Source organism: Pithys albifrons, chromosome 21, assembly GCF_047495875.1.
Source record: "Pithys albifrons albifrons isolate INPA30051 chromosome 21, PitAlb_v1, whole genome shotgun sequence".
Taxonomy (NCBI): domain Eukaryota; kingdom Metazoa; phylum Chordata; class Aves; order Passeriformes; family Thamnophilidae; genus Pithys; species Pithys albifrons.
In genome coordinates, this window is record NC_092478.1 from 6419421 (window position 1) to 6436167 (window position 16747).

Below are 16747 nucleotides of genomic sequence, written 5' to 3' on the forward strand. Positions count from 1 at the left end.
AGGGATTTGGAGCTGTATGAGGGGATTGGTGTAGAAAAAAGAGTGTGAATGTGAGTATTTAATTCTCAGTGCTGTGCCAGTGCACTCCTGCAGACTGAATAGGCCAACAAGAACCAGAAGCACCAACGTCTTATTTCAGACTGGCATTAATTTGTACATCCAGTCCCTGATAAATCACATGCTGGTTGTTAGCAGCTCTGAAAAGCAAGGTACAAGCTCCCATTAGCTTCAGCCCTGACTGCACAAAGAATTAGCTTTGGCCGAGCGATTTGTAACATGGGTGCAGTGCTGCTAATTATATTTATAAGGCTCTAAGCACTAATGATGTAAGATTTGCATGCAGTGCTGAAGTTCTGCTGGTTATTTAAAGTATCAGCATCACGCTGGGAGTGCTGCTCTGTTAGTCATGCGTGCGACAGCGTGGCCATTAGTGCTCACACTCCAGGACACATGGGATCCCCAAGGACAGTGTGATCATCCCCGTGCCACTGGCTGTGGTTTTGCTGTAATGTCCTTTGCTGTGGTTGTACTTGGGTGGTTGCAAAGGCAGCACAGCAGGCTGGAGTGCTTGGGAACAGGTGATATTCCCTCTGTAACAATCTTCTCTTAAAATCCAGCAGTAAATGGACCCAAGTGACTCAAATTCATAGAATTGTTGAATCCTAGAATGTGTTAGGTTGGAAGGGACCTTGAAGACTCACCTAGTCCAAGGTCCCTGCCATGGGCAGGGACACTTTCCACTACACCGGGTTGCTTCAACCTGGCTTTGAAATTGAATGCCACTAGACTGTGAGGCTGTCCCTGTCCCAGTTGGGCTGCTCAGTCCCCTGCCCCCCATCCCCTGCCTGCTCCCATCCCTGACGGCAGCGTTCGATGTTACTATATCATTTACTTCTTCAAACTGGAAGATGATGTTGTAACGTGTTCTATGAATTTTTCATAAAGATAGAAAAACAGCCTAATCTTGTGAGCTTTGAGTCTTGGTGGTGGGTAATGGCTTTGATTTAAAGCATTTTGTCTTAATGATAGTTATATTGAAAATTTCCTGCTGCTTTCAAGCACGTTTAGTTATTATCATAAACATTGATGGTAGAAATGCCTGCCAAATTGTGCGTAGCTGTTTATGGTAGATGAGAGAGTCATCCAGAAATTAGAGCAGTGAATCAACAAGTTGTGAAGAAGCCTGTTTGTACAGGAATCCATCCTGAAGGTGGTGGGACAAGTCAGGAGCAAGGAGGGACTTTGGAGGAGAGAAAGAGCTGGAGATGACCACCAGTAGGTGCAGAATGTGCTTGACATGAGGTGAAAAATTAATTTCTCATGAGAATCATAGAATCACACAGTCATTTAGGTTGGAAAATACCTCTAAGATCACTGAGTCCAGCTTTAACCCTGCACTGCCAAGCCCAGCAGTACCTGCAGGGCCACTCGACTTTGTGCATGACTGCCCAGGGACAAGGAGCTGCCAGCAGCCAGCAAGGGTCCTTAGACAGGTCTCTGGGGGCATTAGTTTAGTACTGACCAACTCACACACGCAGTGTTGTTGTCCTGGTGTGGCCCACAGACCCCATGTCTCTGCAGGGTGTGGGCAGGGGGTGTGGGTGCCTGTGGGTGGGAAGAAGATGGGGCAGCTCCAGCCAGCTCTGTTCTGCTCTCAGCTGCTTTCTCAAGTGCAAAATGTATTTCTGTCTGTGATAATGGGGTGCTATATCTCATCCTGAATATCCTGCCTCTGCTCAAAGAGGAAATCCAGTAAATCTTGGTAGTATCTTTCACACATGAGGATTTCCTTGCCTGTATACCGTGGCAGGGAAGGCAGACACACATTGCTCCAACCACATTCTGCATCATTCCCCAACGTTGTTTTTTGTAACTTTTGAAATACTCATATTTGTTATCACCCCCCACAATCATGTTTAAGTCTTGGGGTGTTGCAGCTGTAGGAGACGGAAAAGGATCACCAAAGGATCCACGTGGACTGTGTGCAAGGGACAGGGATTCCCATGCAGTGTCTGTCTTACTCTGTCCGTATTTTCCCTGGTTTGTTTCTTTTAAACTACAACTTATTTTAGTGGCACTTAAAATTGTGTATTTGTCATCAAGTCTCATTTACTAGTCCCTATAAGGGCCTGACTGTCAGACTGGTACCATGTGAGTTCCCCTTGTAGGACAGTAATGTCGAACTCCTCACGTTTCATCTTCTTTTCCCTCCCTCTTTCCCTTCATCAGTCGTGGCTGCACTGTGTTTATTTGGGTGGGATTCTGGCATCCAGCTTGTTGTGCTTTACCCAGCTGCCCTCTCTGCCCCCACAGCGTTCGGATGCTTGTTAGTGTAACACGCCGCTCGTAAGGCAAATGTCAGCAGGAACTCTGACTTAGCAATTTCTCAAGAGTTCATCAAGAGAGGGTTTATCTCTCAATGATGACCTTTCTTGTTGAACACGGATTAACATCTGAGCAGGGTCTCTGTTAACATGGCAGTTTGCAGGAGAAGGCACTGGATACACATCCCTGTGCCCAGCCCTGAGCCTCCTACACCTGCCTCAGCCTGGGCTGCCAGGCTGTTTGGGGTTCCAGCTCTTGGCTCCTTGACATAAATTGGCTGAATGTTGAGGAGCCTCTTAAATGCACATTAGATGGGGATAAAGATGCCTCTGCTGAAGGACACCAGCATGAGTCAGTAATAAAGCAGCCTCACTGCTTGAAGGGGTCCAGCTCTTGCTGTGCCAGCCCTGCACACCAGCTCCCAACTCCACCAGCACCAACACTTCACATTAAAAGCCTGTTCTGGGGCTGCTTTATGAACCTGGATTTTTTATAACATTTTGTGCCCCATCTTGCTTTTCCCCTCTGCTTTTCAGCTCTCCCCAAGCAACCATGACACTGTGCAGAATAAACCTGAGACTCCCCAAAGCCTGTCCCTCTGGCCTGCAGGCAAACATTCACCTGCTGATCAAAATTCACTGGCTCAGAGCCTTTTCTGTAAGAAACCCCACAGCCATTTCAAAGTGAAGCAAGCAGGGCATTATGCTGCCCTGTTCCCTTCACTGCCTCAGCTCCTGACTGCTGGCCCTTGATCTCTGTTGGTGTAGGAAGGAGCTTCTGTAGCCCAGAGGATGGAGGATCACTGGGGTTGAAGATAAAAGGTGGTTGGCTGTGACTTACAGGCACATCTAATCTTTTCCACATCTCTCCTGACCTTGATCTATTACAGGGCTTCCAGGGGACACTTGGGATTGCAAATTATGCGTAGAAGAAGCCTTTGAGCTGGAGGCACTTACCCACAGCCTTGGAGCTGTGAAGTCACGTGGTGCAGGATGGCTTCCTGTGCTATTTGTTGGGGAATGGGACCAGAATCTTTCAGAGCATACTGGAAATGAGTCCTTTGCCAGGACTTCCTGAGTGCTGACAGTACTTGGAAGGGGAGGAGATGGTCCTGCCAACACCCAGGCAATGCTGAATCAATCTCATGGGTCCTCCCAGCAAACCAGAGTCCGGAGATTTGTGGTCAGCTCAGCCAGTGCTTCTGCTGGGACCAGGCAGTAGGTCAGGCTTTGCTCCTGATCCACACTGACTGATGTCAGGATATGGTCAGTGGTTCTCTCACCTTCTGGGGCAGCACAGTCCCCTGACAGTTTTTCAGCAATGAGCTTCCAGATGTCTGCCCTGAATCGCATTCTTGCTGTGGGATGTCAGTGACTGGGGGAAAGTCTCCAATTCCTTCCGATTTGCAAGGAATTCATGTAAGTGCTCTGCGATTCCCACAGCTCACAGCAGCCATGGCACTTGGGCAGCTTCCGCCTCCTCCAGCATCAGCAACTTTGTCATAATGATGCATGTCTCCAAAAAGTCTTAACTTTCCTTACTGAGGGAATATCTGGAGTCTGGAGGATGTCAGGCATTTTTTTCTTCTTCCTTTGAGTCTCAGATTATTCCAGGTTTGTGTTAAACAAACTTGTTTCCAGGTATTTCTTACCGGAATGCATCAGGATTTGTGTGTTGGGGAAGTTGTTCAAGGCCCCTTTTGCTGCTGTTTCCGATCAATAGTAAAGGTGCCTCTTGCTCCAGGTGAGCTCACGTGAGTTCTTGGAAGAAGACAAATATTTAGCAAATAGTCATGGCAGAGCAAATCATTAAAATACAGCTTTGTGAGGCGTGCTGAGCCTCCTACTATTTATGGGAGCTTTCTATTTCATTTATTGGGTCTGGAGTGAAGTGTTGGCTCTGGAAAAGCTTCCAGCCCTTTCTGTAGAGTTTTTCAGGCACCATATGGAGTGGTGCCAGGACATCCCAGCCTCTGCACAGCAGTTCCCGGGCAGTGGAGCAGCCAGAGTGCCTTTGCCATGCCCATTTTCCATGGGCACTCCTGTGAGCAGTGTGGACCATTCAACCCATGGTCAGTAGATGGAAAATTACCTTTTCTTTATGTTACCTACCTGCAATCAGGACTTTGAATAGCCCAGTTCTAGGTCTTCCTGCAGGTATGAAAGCCATATTTCCATTCTTAGAGATGCAAATGAGAGTGGCCAGGGTGGGATTGGGTGGGGACAGAGCATCTGTCTGGCTCCTCAGTCTCTGTTTGCTCTTCTCAAGGTTTCAGGACATGGCCAAGCATGTCTCTTGTCACCATCCATGGTTCTGTGGTCACGGGTTAGTGCAGCCCTGTCCCTCTGGATGCCATGGGGTGTGCAGCAGGAGTGTTTTACTAACAAGATCCCCCTCTCTGTGCTGTGTCCTGCTGCCTTGCTCCTGCTGTCACTCAGACCAGCCAAGTGGGTTTTCTGTGTGACTTGGCAGGAAAATTCACATCCATTTTATTGAACCAGAAGGAGGAAAAAAGGGAAAAGTGCTGGCTTCTAGTAATAAAGGGCTTTGGAACATCTCAGCTGGATATTTTTCTTCACGAGTGAGAAGGCCAAATGTTATCTTGACATTTAATCTTTAATAATAAAAAAGGGACTTTGTTTGCCAGCAAAGTCCAAAATCTGTTTACTCTCTCATGCCTTATTTCTTTTAACTTGCTAGCTTAGATGTCCTACTTACCCTCCCCTGCTACCAGTTCAGACCTGCAGCAAATCATGTATTTTGTAAAATTGACTTCCCTGTCACCACAGAGCCACCAGCTGCAGGGTGGCCTTTTTTTGACCAGTTAATTCATTCATTTGAAAGCTGAGGACCCCTTGGGCGGGTGATGCAGGGGAAGGGGCCAGGGCAGGAGACGTAGTGGCTCCACAGCAGATCCAGGCTGAGCCCACCACAGCCTGTGTATGGTGCTGCCAAAGCCAGAGCATGGGGCTTGTTCCCAGGCTGGTTTCCATGCCCAGGAAAATCTTGGATCAGTCCAGGTGGCTCTGACTTGTGGGCAAGGGGCACTGCAGGCTGCCAGACTTTATAAACCATTTTAGTGTTTAATGAAAATCATGGGAAGTTGCAACCAGAGGAAAAGGCTGAAGAAGTCTTGGTTCAGCCTGAAAGGCTGGTGATGGAGGTGATGGGATTGGGTGCCTCATTGGGACACCCAGATGGGGGTCTGGGGGCAGGCGGTGATTTGGGACCCACTGCCCATGTCCAGCCCCATTGACTGTTTTTGTGTTGGTGCTGCCCATGGTGGGGACATGGTGAGGCACCAGTGGGTGTGGGTGGACCAGGCTCCATGTGCTGCTTGAGGGACCTTGCAGATACCACCCAGGTGTAGCTCCAGCTTCCCACAGCCATCTCCATCCAGCTCCTCCCAGTCCACTGACTTTTTTTTTGCATTGAAACTTCTTACTCATGAATTCTACATCCAAGAGCAGCAGTGAGAAATGCCAGAGGCCTGATCATCTAACATGCTTTAATATCTAAATTTCTCCTTTAGTATCATTCTTATTTACATTGTTTTTCTTTCTCAAAAAAAAATGAAGGAAGGATAAAAATAAAATTTTCTTTTACTTCCACATTAGGAGGTGAGTTGTCATCCACCCTCTGGAATTCTTTTTTGCTTTTGATCTTTATTTATTTGTTTAATTTTGGTTGATGTCCCAAGCATGGTTTTGGAGACGAAGGTAGGTCTTCGCTCTCCAAATCAAAAGGAAAAAAATTAAATAAAACAACACTCTCCTTGATCATATTTAAAAGAAAACAAATCCAAACTGTTCCATTCCATACCATTTAAAGAAAAAAAAATCAACTGTTGAACTATTTCTACAGCTTACTGATCTAGAAGGGCGGGTTTTTTCCAAAAGTATTGAATGGATCCAAAAAAACAATTTTCTTAGACATGATTGAAGTTATTTGCTGTCAACATTTTAATATCAATATTACCACAATGTGTAGTCTCAAACTAGTTCCTTTGTAGTTTGCATGGGATGTGAATGCTGTCTCGGCGTGCCCAGACCTAGAGAACTTGTTACTACTGCATGAGCATCAAGTCAGATGTTGAAAAATACCTATTATATTTTGTGATAATTTGGTGAAAATGAGCACCTCCAGTCTCTGGTTGCAGTAGTGTGTTGAATGATTGTTCTTTTTTTTTTATATATATCCATATATATATTTTTGGAGCTCTAAGCTTCGTAGTAGTCCGGGCTGACTCTTCTCCAGTACTTGCTCTCCTCTCGCATGGCCTTGGTTAAGTGTTAGAATTGGGCCTAGGCTGTTTATTCTGGTGTTTGGCTTTGTAATACCGGTGCATGCCCGGCGTCTGGCCTCATACCCAGCTTTATTCTCTGCACACCAGTCTTGAATAGCTACAGTGCTCAACCGAATTTTGGCGCACCCGCTTCCCCGGCAGGCTCCAACCCAGCGCGACCCGGAGGCTTCCCCGGGGCCAACAGCCCCGGGCCCGTCGCAGATCTCTACGGCACGGCCAGCCAGGACTCCGGCGTGGGTAACTACATAAGCGCTGCCAGCCCACAGCCGGGCTCTGGCTTCGGACACGGGATCGCTGTAAGTACCGCGTGCCGGTGGTGGAACCGCTGCTTGGGCCTGGGGTGTCGTTGTTCAGTGGTGTTGGGAGGGGTTATGTTGGGTTTTAGTTAGCTGTGACCTGACAGCGAGCACAGTGCCTTGCTGCCGTAACCTGCGAGACCTGTGCGCAGCCCACCACTCACCAGTCTGGGATCATTAGAATCATTAATCACAGAATTGTTAAGGTTGGAAAAGACCTCCGAGTTCATCAAGTCCAACCTTTGACCAATCACCACCCTGTCACTATTGACTCTATCACAAATTGCCACACTTCCAGGGATGGGGACTCCACCACTGCCCTGGGCAGCCCATTCCAATGCTTAACTACTCTTTCCATGAAGACATTTTTCCCAATATCTAACCTGAACCTCCCTTGGCACAAATACTCATGTGGAGCCTTCCATGGACAGGCCTGACACATCTCAAAGGGGAATATTTAATAACTATGAGATTTAAATTCCTGCTTATCTAGGGGCTTTATGTCCACCCAACCGCCCATCCTGGCTGATGCACCCATTGGCAGATAGAGCAGCAGTCCCTGCTCCCACCTAATTCAACTCATTAATTCCATTGTTGGAACTCCAGGTTGGCCCTTTCACCTGAATCACTTCCAGCCAGTCATGGCATCACTCACAGTCCCTCAAATCTGCAGGTTACGAGCAAGTCACTTCCGTTCTGCTGTGGGGTCACTGGGAGGTGCCTCCTAACGCCACGTTGGGTCTGCGATCGCACTAATGAGGGGCACAGATTGGCTTAACAAGGCTGCACGTGGCTGTGTCACTGTGTGTGAGCATGAATGGGGCTGCCTCCGCCGCGGCTGTCACCCTCCCAGGCACCATCTGCATCGGAGGCTCTTGCCCTTTTTAGAGTAAAATCATGAGATTTTTTTTTGTCCTCCTGTACAATGAGCAAGTACAGAGGCTCCCCTGAGGTCCCTCAAACTGAATGGAGAACTCAGCTCCCTGGTGGAATTGGATGGGGGTAGTGGGAGCACAGTGCAGACAAAGTTCCTTCAAACTATTACTTCTATTGCATAAGCAACTGGTACCCATAAAAGACGAACAAACCCTCTGACTCCCTTTGTGCCCTTGTGCTCTATTCCCATCCTGGTCCTGCCCCTCCTGTGGTCACACCAGGGACTGGGCAATCTCTATGGATCAATTCTAGTACCAAAGCTGGAATATTACTGCTCTGCTAGGAGCTACATCAGTTCAAACTGCCACTTCTCACCACTTAGAATTTCAATTTTTCACCTAAAGAAAAAGACGTGTTTGTGCTTGAAAACTTGGGCACTTTGGCCTCAGCAGTATCCCAATTTTTCAAGTGATAGGATGCGAGGTCCAAGCCTGGGTATCTGGATTTGTCTGCACTAACTCCCCCAAAGAACCATTTTGTAATTAACTTGCAGATTGGCAGCCTCTTAATTCCCCCAATAACTGCAAGGAATCCCATAGCTTTTTTACATACATATTTATTTAACACTTTCCATCTACTAACCCTGGTTTAAAAATAAAGAAAAGAAAACTACAAAGCTTATTTTTGCACCTGGGGGAATGAGAAGATGATGGTCTTGGAAAGGTAACCATAGGGTTGAGCACACCTGGTGACCAGAACAGCTCTCGGAAATCCCTATTCATGCTGGCAACACAGTCTTTCAAGTCCTTTGATAATTTCTTGGCAAAATTAATAATCAGCTGTTCCCATGTATAGAGCACTGATGAACTTAACAATTGTACAATTTTAGGGACCTTTGATTGCAACGGCTTTTACAAATGGATACCATTGAAACGTTACACATGGTTGGTTGCCATCTCACTTGGAGGTATTACAGTATATCCCATTTGTACTTTGTGCTGAACTACCATCTCCCCTATATTTACTTTAAATGAACAATTTTTTTATCTTCATTTCGTCTTTCCTTGGCCTTTAATCATTCCTTTCTGTGATTTGTGTTACTCAAATCAGCCTCACAGGCTGGAAACTGGAAGACAGATCCAGAGCTAAACCCCCCATATTCATGATGCTTTGTGCAATACTGAAGAGCCAGAAAGACAGAAACCCCAGAAAGCTGTGGGGAATCACCCCAGGGCCAGCAGCCAGCATCCCAATGGGATCAGAGATTTGCTCCCAGTGCACTGGTCTAAAAATAGCTGAGCCCCACTCCTTTATTACAGAGAAACCATCATTCATAATTAAGTGCTGTACCAAATATTACAGCTAAAAGATAACATTGTAAGTCGTAACCATAGAGCAATTATCAAGATTAAAAAAAAATTAAACCTGAGCAAATTAAATTAAAGACATTACCTGAGCACCACAGCCCTGGATCGCTGCCAGTTTCCTACCCTTTGAACTAAGCTCAAGTTAATTAAATGTTTAATTTTTATTTTTTATTTTTATTTGGCCTTTGGCATATTCATCTTTGCAAACAAATATTCTTAACACCCGGAATGGAATAGATTAGAAAACTGAATGAAAAACAGAAGTTATCCCAATTAAATGGCATGGGTTTACCTACAGAGCTCCGAGCCTGGATAGGCAGATGGAATGGATACTACAGATTTTATTTCTCTACCTCTTGCCCATCACTACCTGATCAATGTCACATGTTTTATGTTCCAAAATCAGTCTACAAAATTAGAACTACAGTTAGTCAAGGGGCTGGGAACTGTGGAGAATGGTTGGAGGCTTTAAATTACATAAAAATAGATTTATACGTAAACCCTAGTGGATAAAAGGGGTTTCTGTTTACTCTCCATCTCCACACACACCCCCAAGATTACCTGAAATTGTTCCATCAATTGATTTGCTCCACCAAGGAGCACTTTTTATGGGAAAGAAAAAAGTGCCATAAGCACTCTTGCTTAATCCCAGCTATTACATGCACGTATCGGTGTCTGTTCGCCGATCAATTTGTCAGAATCCTTCACGTTTTCTGGGCTGTCAGCCTTTGGAAGAGCGAGGTGGTACCCAAGGCCGGCTGCAGCCTGAGCAGAACATCATAACTCAGGCTAATAACGCGCGGTGACGGCGCCGTCACCAGATTGATGAGCTGTAATCACTTCGCACTTACCACAGCACATCCCTGTAACCGTCAGTTACTGGCCAGTGTTAAGACTCAAACCATTAACGACTTAAAAACAAAGTGCTTTTAATGTTGCTCATTACTAATTAAAATAGATTTTGAGAGGAGGAAATGAGCCTTATTATTAATTCCTTAAGGAACACTGAGTTTGAAATTCTTATGGCAGCAGCGCATCCTGCCTGCCCCAGCTGTCCCCACATCCCTGGGGCAGGGTGGGGCCATAGGGGGTGAATTTGGCTGAGCTGCAGGTCCCCAGGGCAGGGATCAGTTCCCACATCCCTGTGGAGTTGTTGTGGGACCTCACCTTGAGCACAGCTCTTTGGAAATGGGTTTTGGAGGTCATCCCAAAACTGTGCCCAGGGACCATCCTCGCCGCGGCCAGGCCTGTGAGCAGCTGCATGCAGAACCAGTCCCTAATATTTATATCTCTTTTATACATTATATATCTCAGCATTAAGCACCAGCAGGGACGGAGTATTGGAAGCTGAAGCCTCTGTTATAAAATAAATCCTGGCCACCGCAGTGTGCCCAGATAGAAGTTGTCACCTTCCAAGTACTTTAGAGAAAACTCATTTTACAAAGCTGTGTAAATTCCTGGTGTAACAGATGCCTCAGGAACAGGTTTTGTCCTTCTCATATATCAAGTCACATTTTACTGTTCCTAAACCAGCCCAACCCTCAACTAAGCCCAGCCTGCCTCCAGTTTTGTCTTAGCTGGGATTGAACTGGAAAGTGAGAGCAGGGAATACATGAGATACCCTCTGTCATGAGGGCTGTCCAGGGAACTTCTCAACATTCCAGCCCAGCACTCTGCATCCACCCTTAGTGTGGATCGGAGGAGGCCGTGGCTATGCAAAGCATTTGCAAACACTTTGGGGTTTTTTTGATAAAAATCCTAATTGACCTCAATTAACTGTCCCTCTCCTCGTGTCCATGTCCACCTTCTCCCCATGCAGAGTCTCTCTGGATGTCCGGGCAAGACGGGGCGAAGTTTCTGAAGGGGCCCATGGTTGGGTGATCTCATCAGACTTTGAGCACTACATCATTATCATCATCATCATCTTCACCAACAACGCGAACTGGAGGTGGCACTCGAAGGACTTGAGTTGTTTAAAATCTCTCTCATCATCTCATGAATCTGCTGTACTATAAAAACAACAGCTTTTAAAAGTATGTATATAAAACCCATTTCTTGTTCGTTTTATTTTCTCGATGGGTTTCCCCCCCTCCTTTTTAAACCTCTCCAAACCCACATTTTTTCATAGTGTTTGACATAGTCTCGTAGTCACGTAGTTGGAATTCTTAGTGTATCTAGCGAAGCCTAACCATAGTGTAATTGTTATATTAAGGGGTTTCTTTGGTTTTTCTTTCCCACTTCCCCTCCTCCCTCCTGTTTTACGCAGTTGTTGTTGCTTAAAGGATGCTGAGATGGTGACAGGAGTCTCAGCTGCCGGTCCCAGCTCTGCCGCCACCGCGGGGGGAGCGGAGCCGGCGGTGGGCACGGCACGGGGGGCCGGTGGGGCACAGGGGGTGAGCAACAGGTTCTCTAGCCCTTCTTTTCCTTTGTGGCGTCTTCGTTAACTCTAATTCTCTCTATTTTCGGCAATAAGGCGAGGACGACAAACTTTTTGCGCGTCCTTTTTCTATAAGTGCTTTTTTTTGTTGAAAGAGGTGATATAAGGTTTTTTGAAATCGTGAATTCTGAAAAAAAAAAAAAGAAAAAAATAATAAAATGCTGTAAATACAATTCCATTAACTACATAGAAACTATTAAGAAAGATAAATACAAACCTATTTTTGTGATGGAGTCAGCCTAAGGCAGTTTCTCTATGAAAATGGAAGAAAAAAGACAAGGAAGTTGTAGCCTTTTGGAGCGACTGCCGGAGCTGGCCCGGGGGTGGGTCGTGACACTGTGGGACCCTCCCAGCTCACCCAGTTCAAACCAGCAGCTTCGCTCTCAGACGGGCACAGCTTACAAAGGAGCAGTCTAGTGGTATTTTTATTTTAATTTAAAACCTGCTTTTCCCAAGACTGATCAAGAAGCTACGATTTTTCCTACTTAGCGCATTTACGGTTCAAAGCACACCTTTATTTTGGGTTTTTATTTTTTTCAGTCATTGTTTTAAACTAGATCAACTTGCTGTCCAGTCATTTCAGCCGCACTGGGCACCCTGCACAGCCCGGGGTTGTCCCCTCTGCAGGCAGAGCGGTGTCCAGCTTGCATGGTTTCCTTTATTATCCATCACTGTCTGTATTAACAAATTAGGAAGGCAACTTTGGTTGGTTTTGATTTCTATTTTTTTTTTTGGGAATACCTCAGTGCTACAAGTTTCACCCTAGAAGCAACGGAAGATTTTAATTTATTGTAGTTGTAAACAGAATTTAAAAGAAATAAAGTATAAAACATCATTGCACTGTGACTGGTAGGGGAAAAACTGACAGTTTCCTATTTGCACATGTTTAATATTTGGCTGTTATATATATGGTCCTCTGTTGGGGGAGGAAACTTATGAAGGATATTTTTTAATTTAATTTTTTTAATATTGGTAAATAGGCCTGCAACAGCAAACTAGAAATACAACATGGTAGGTGGCATTAAGAACATACTGTAGTGTGGATATATTTCTTCTTTTTTTAACGTAATATTGACAAGTTTTATTAATATTTTTTTAAATTGTTACGTTTATAAATTTGGTACTTTAGGTACAGCCAGTATAAGACACTGAATGCGACATTTGTTAAAAAGAGCTGCTGCACTCCTATTTTTGTAAATTTTACTAACAAGTAGACTAATGTAGACATTCAATAGACAAGGTAGAGCAAGGCATCTTTAACAAAAACAAGGCACCATACTGCTAACCGAAAGGAGAAAACCTTGTTTTTCTTGTTTTTAAAAAAAAATCATGCTTTTTATGTAATATTTTAGGTTTTTTTGTTATTTCAGAACAACCAGGTTTAAGCAAAATGCTGGACGCTTTTTAAATATTGAGACTTGATCAAGTAATAAAAGAAATAAAATGATTCTTTAAAAAATAAAAACATAAAAACAAAAAAAAAAGGACGAACCAAATTCCCTGTGATTCAATGTGCCGTCAGGGAATTTTTTATTGCTATTTTGTCAATGTTGATGATGTACTGTACTACCAGTTGGTTTTCCTCTCCATTCCCTGTCACCTCATAGAATATTCTTTGTTGATCATTGTTGTATGTTAATAGTGTATAAAATGGCTTATCTTGTAAGAGTGCTGTCCTGATGCTAGTGTAGTGAATTTTTCCCCCCCTCTTTCTCTCTTCCTCTTCTAGTACATATTGGTAGGTGTATCGTAATTAAGGTTAAAAATTTAGATGTAGTTATTCAGATTTAGGACCAGTAAGGATAGAACTTTCTCTTATTTAAGAAAAAAAAATGCTAATAATTTTGGGAAGGTTTTCCTTTTTTTTTTCCTTTTCTCTTTCTGTTTATTTTCTCTTGTTTATTACTTTTCTTTTGCTGATCTGATGCGGTTTCAACTAACCAAAGGTCTCACAATGTTAAAAATGCTGGCAAACTCCTAAGGCATTTGTAGATCCCCACCTTTGACTTTGGATAGGGGATGTGCCATACTACCTTAAATGCTAATGCTAGATATGCAAAACTGGATTTTTTTAATTTATTTTTTAAAAGAGGGAGGCACGGTATATTAAAACGATTTTACTAAGAGAAAAAAAAAACATATTTTTTTAAGAATGCTCAGAAGAAATTGCTAATCTGTGTGAATATGTTTTAGATGTTTATATACCTTTTGAGAAGTCCCAGTGGCCCATAGCACAAATGTCGTGGAATCTAAGATGTTTTGATGTGGCTACCTAGACTAAGGTTCACGTTAGTCCCCCACTCATCTAGAAATCCATTTTGAAGGATTTTTTAATTTTCCTTCGTTTGTTTGGGGGTTTTTTGTAAATTTTTCAGCACAAAGGTTCAGCTCATCTTTGTTTTACTCAAGCCCAACAAGCAGAGGATCATAAAATCATGGACTGGTTTGGTTTGGTTTGGAAGAGACCTTAAAAACCATCCATTACCACCCCCTGCCATGGGCAGGGACACCTTCCACTGTCCCAGGTTGCTCCAAGCCCTGTCCAGCCTGGCCTTGGACACTTCTAGGGATGGAGAGTCCACAACATCTCTGGGCATCCCTCATTCTGAGGGATAGTGCCCTTTGCTTTCCAAGCCTCTCACACGGACCCGCTACCCCCAGAATGACCAAAAAGAGAGATTTCCACCACGCTGGGTGACCTGGGCACCCAAAGCACCAGCGGGTCCATCCCTGCCCAGCCCTGCCATGGGACAGGCTGTGTCCCAAACACAAGGGACATTTTAGAGAAGCTACAAGAACCTGGGGACCCTCCCCAGTAAAATAACTCAAGTCCTTTGTGATCAGCTTGATTAAAACAAAGCCTGATCTGTCCTTTGGGGTTTTTAATTTTTCTTATACTTCCTGAATGTTCATTTTGAGTTGAATTTGTAGCTTGGACTTTAAGGTAGCATGGCTCTCTTTGCTGTAAGTTGATTTTTTTTCCATTGTACAGCAGCGTCTGCTGGTGAATGTCACACATCTTGCTAGGCTTAGTTAAACCATTAGGTAATTGTGGGTGATAACGACCTGAAAGGTGTTGGGATTTCTTTTCTTCCCTGCTCAGCAGCCTCGGATGCTGCTTTCATCCATAGTGTGAATGAGGGCTAGCGACTCCAGCCACACTCCCTTCTTGTTTTGTTTCTGCCATTCACTCAATGCAACATAATCAATAATAAAGCAATATAGTTTACTACATTTTTACTGAAGGCCAGCCATGGTTCTGTATGATATTGCATATGAAACTGTTTACAAAAACGAAAACCAACACTAACTCATAGCTGTCTTTTATGCTATGGTGATGTCTCTTGGGTGGAATCTTCTGAATTCTTTTTTTTAGTGGTTTGGTTTGTTTTTTTAAGCGAAATAGTTCAAAGAGAGGAAAAACTGAGATTAGAGTTAAGGCGAAGAGACAGGATGCATCGAAGACACACCGGCAGATCCCGGTCTGCGCACAGACACTGTAGAGTTTCCTACGTACAGAATCCAGTCGAACCCGTTGCCGTGTGCGAACACTACGTGAGGAGATTCTGTAAGCTAAGCAATACTTTAATACTGTAATAAAATTACCAAAAAAAAAAGCTTAAAAAAAAGTAGTTCGAGAAAGTAAATCCTCGTGGTCGGTTCTCGGTCCCCAAACAGTCCGACTGTGTTGTCTTGAGAGCTCCGTGTCCGAGCAGGGCGAGCCCCGGCGCGGGGACAGCGACACTCGCAGGGCCGTCCCCAAACACCGCCCCGGGCTCGTCTGTCGCGTCGACCGTCGTAGGTAGCAAACCCCCGTCATTCTCTGTTGTATGAGGTCTGAACTCCATCAGTACTAGGATGCAAGTGAGCATTTCAGGTGGTCATAAATGTACCTAAATAAACTATGGCACAGTGGCAGGCCTAGCCCTTCCTTTTATACTTTAGTATGAACTGATGAGAACTTTGGTAGTGACTTTTTTTTTATATATATACATATATATATGTATCTATATATATCAAGCATCTTTCAGGTCTCTGTGTATGGCTTTCTGAAGCCCTGTTGTAAAATACTATGTGGATGGGGGTCTCTCACATCACAGATGTGGAAAGTATAATTTTATATTTGTATTTTCAAATAAATAAGTTTGTGAAAGGTTTCCATCCTCTACTGTGGTCCAGAAATCAATGTGTTTGTCTGACGAAAAAATACAATAAACTGTTTTGAACAGATTCGTGGAGTCCCTTTCATTGAGGGGGAAGGAATGTTTTTTGGGGGAGATCAGCCCCAAAAATCATAGAATCAGTTGGGTTGAAAGAGACCTCCGAGATCAAGTCCAACCCTTAATCCAACCCCGCTTTGATTGCTAGATCATGGCACTCAGTGCCACATCCAGTCTCACCTTAAAAACCTCCAGGGTCAGAGAATCCACCCCCTCTCTGGGCAGGCCATTCCAATGCCTGAGCACTCTCTGTGTAAAGCACTTCCTCCTGATATCCAACCTAAACCTTCTCTGGCAGAGCTTAAGCCCGTGCCCTCTTGTCCTACTTTGGTTGCCTGAGAGAAAAGACCAATCCCCACCTGACTACAACATCCTTTCAGGTAGTTGTAGAGAGTGAATGCATCACCCTGTCAACTCATTAGAGTGACTTGCGCTGTCTGCCTTCACACCCACACCCTCTCTCGGCTCAGATCCTCCCCCAGAGGCTGTTTCCCTTTGGCACTCAGAATGGAGCAGAGCCAACCCTCCCTCCCTCCATCCTTCTTTAGGTCTTAGACATTCGCATTATTCCACAAGTTCCTGCAGGTCCCTTCCCTGGGGAGGTCGAGGTGCAGATTTGGGCAGGGATGGAGGGGACACCTCAACCCCACAGCACCCACAAACCTTCCCACACCACCAGCCCCCACCACAGGCATCACCCCCTGCCTGGGGTCCCCCGGGGGGCAGCACCGCGGGGTCTCAGCAGGGACAGCACAGTGAAGGTCAGCGCACGGCAGGACACAGGACAGGCTCTGGAAAGCCGTCAACACATCAAGCCCTTAATGGGATTGATGATTAGTGGAGCACCAAGGGGAAAATTAGATTAGAAAAACAAATGAAAATAATTTCGGAAGTCGTGTTTATTCGGGGTGGAAGGAGCT

The 16747-nt window shown here is 44.9% G+C and overlaps 1 protein-coding gene across 9 annotated transcripts in view; it reads left to right on the plus strand.

The window, feature by feature from the left end:
• The window catches only part of MSI2 (musashi RNA binding protein 2), a 226308-nt gene extending 210471 nt beyond the window's left edge, over nucleotides 1–15837 (plus strand). For 5 of the 9 annotated variants that reach the window (XM_071575284.1, XM_071575286.1, XM_071575290.1 and 2 more), the window contains 3 exons: nucleotides 6719–6927; nucleotides 8693–8770; nucleotides 10990–15837. In XM_071575284.1, the coding sequence (XP_071431385.1) occupies nucleotides 6719–6927; nucleotides 8693–8734 (251 nt within the window). In that variant the 3' untranslated portion in view covers nucleotides 8735–8770; nucleotides 10990–15837. The remainder of the gene's footprint in view (nucleotides 1–6718; nucleotides 6928–8692; nucleotides 8771–10989) is intronic. The other 4 variants (XM_071575287.1, XM_071575291.1, XM_071575293.1 and 1 more) reach the window with 2 other exon arrangements.
• Nucleotides 15838–16747: the final 910 nt, after the last annotated feature.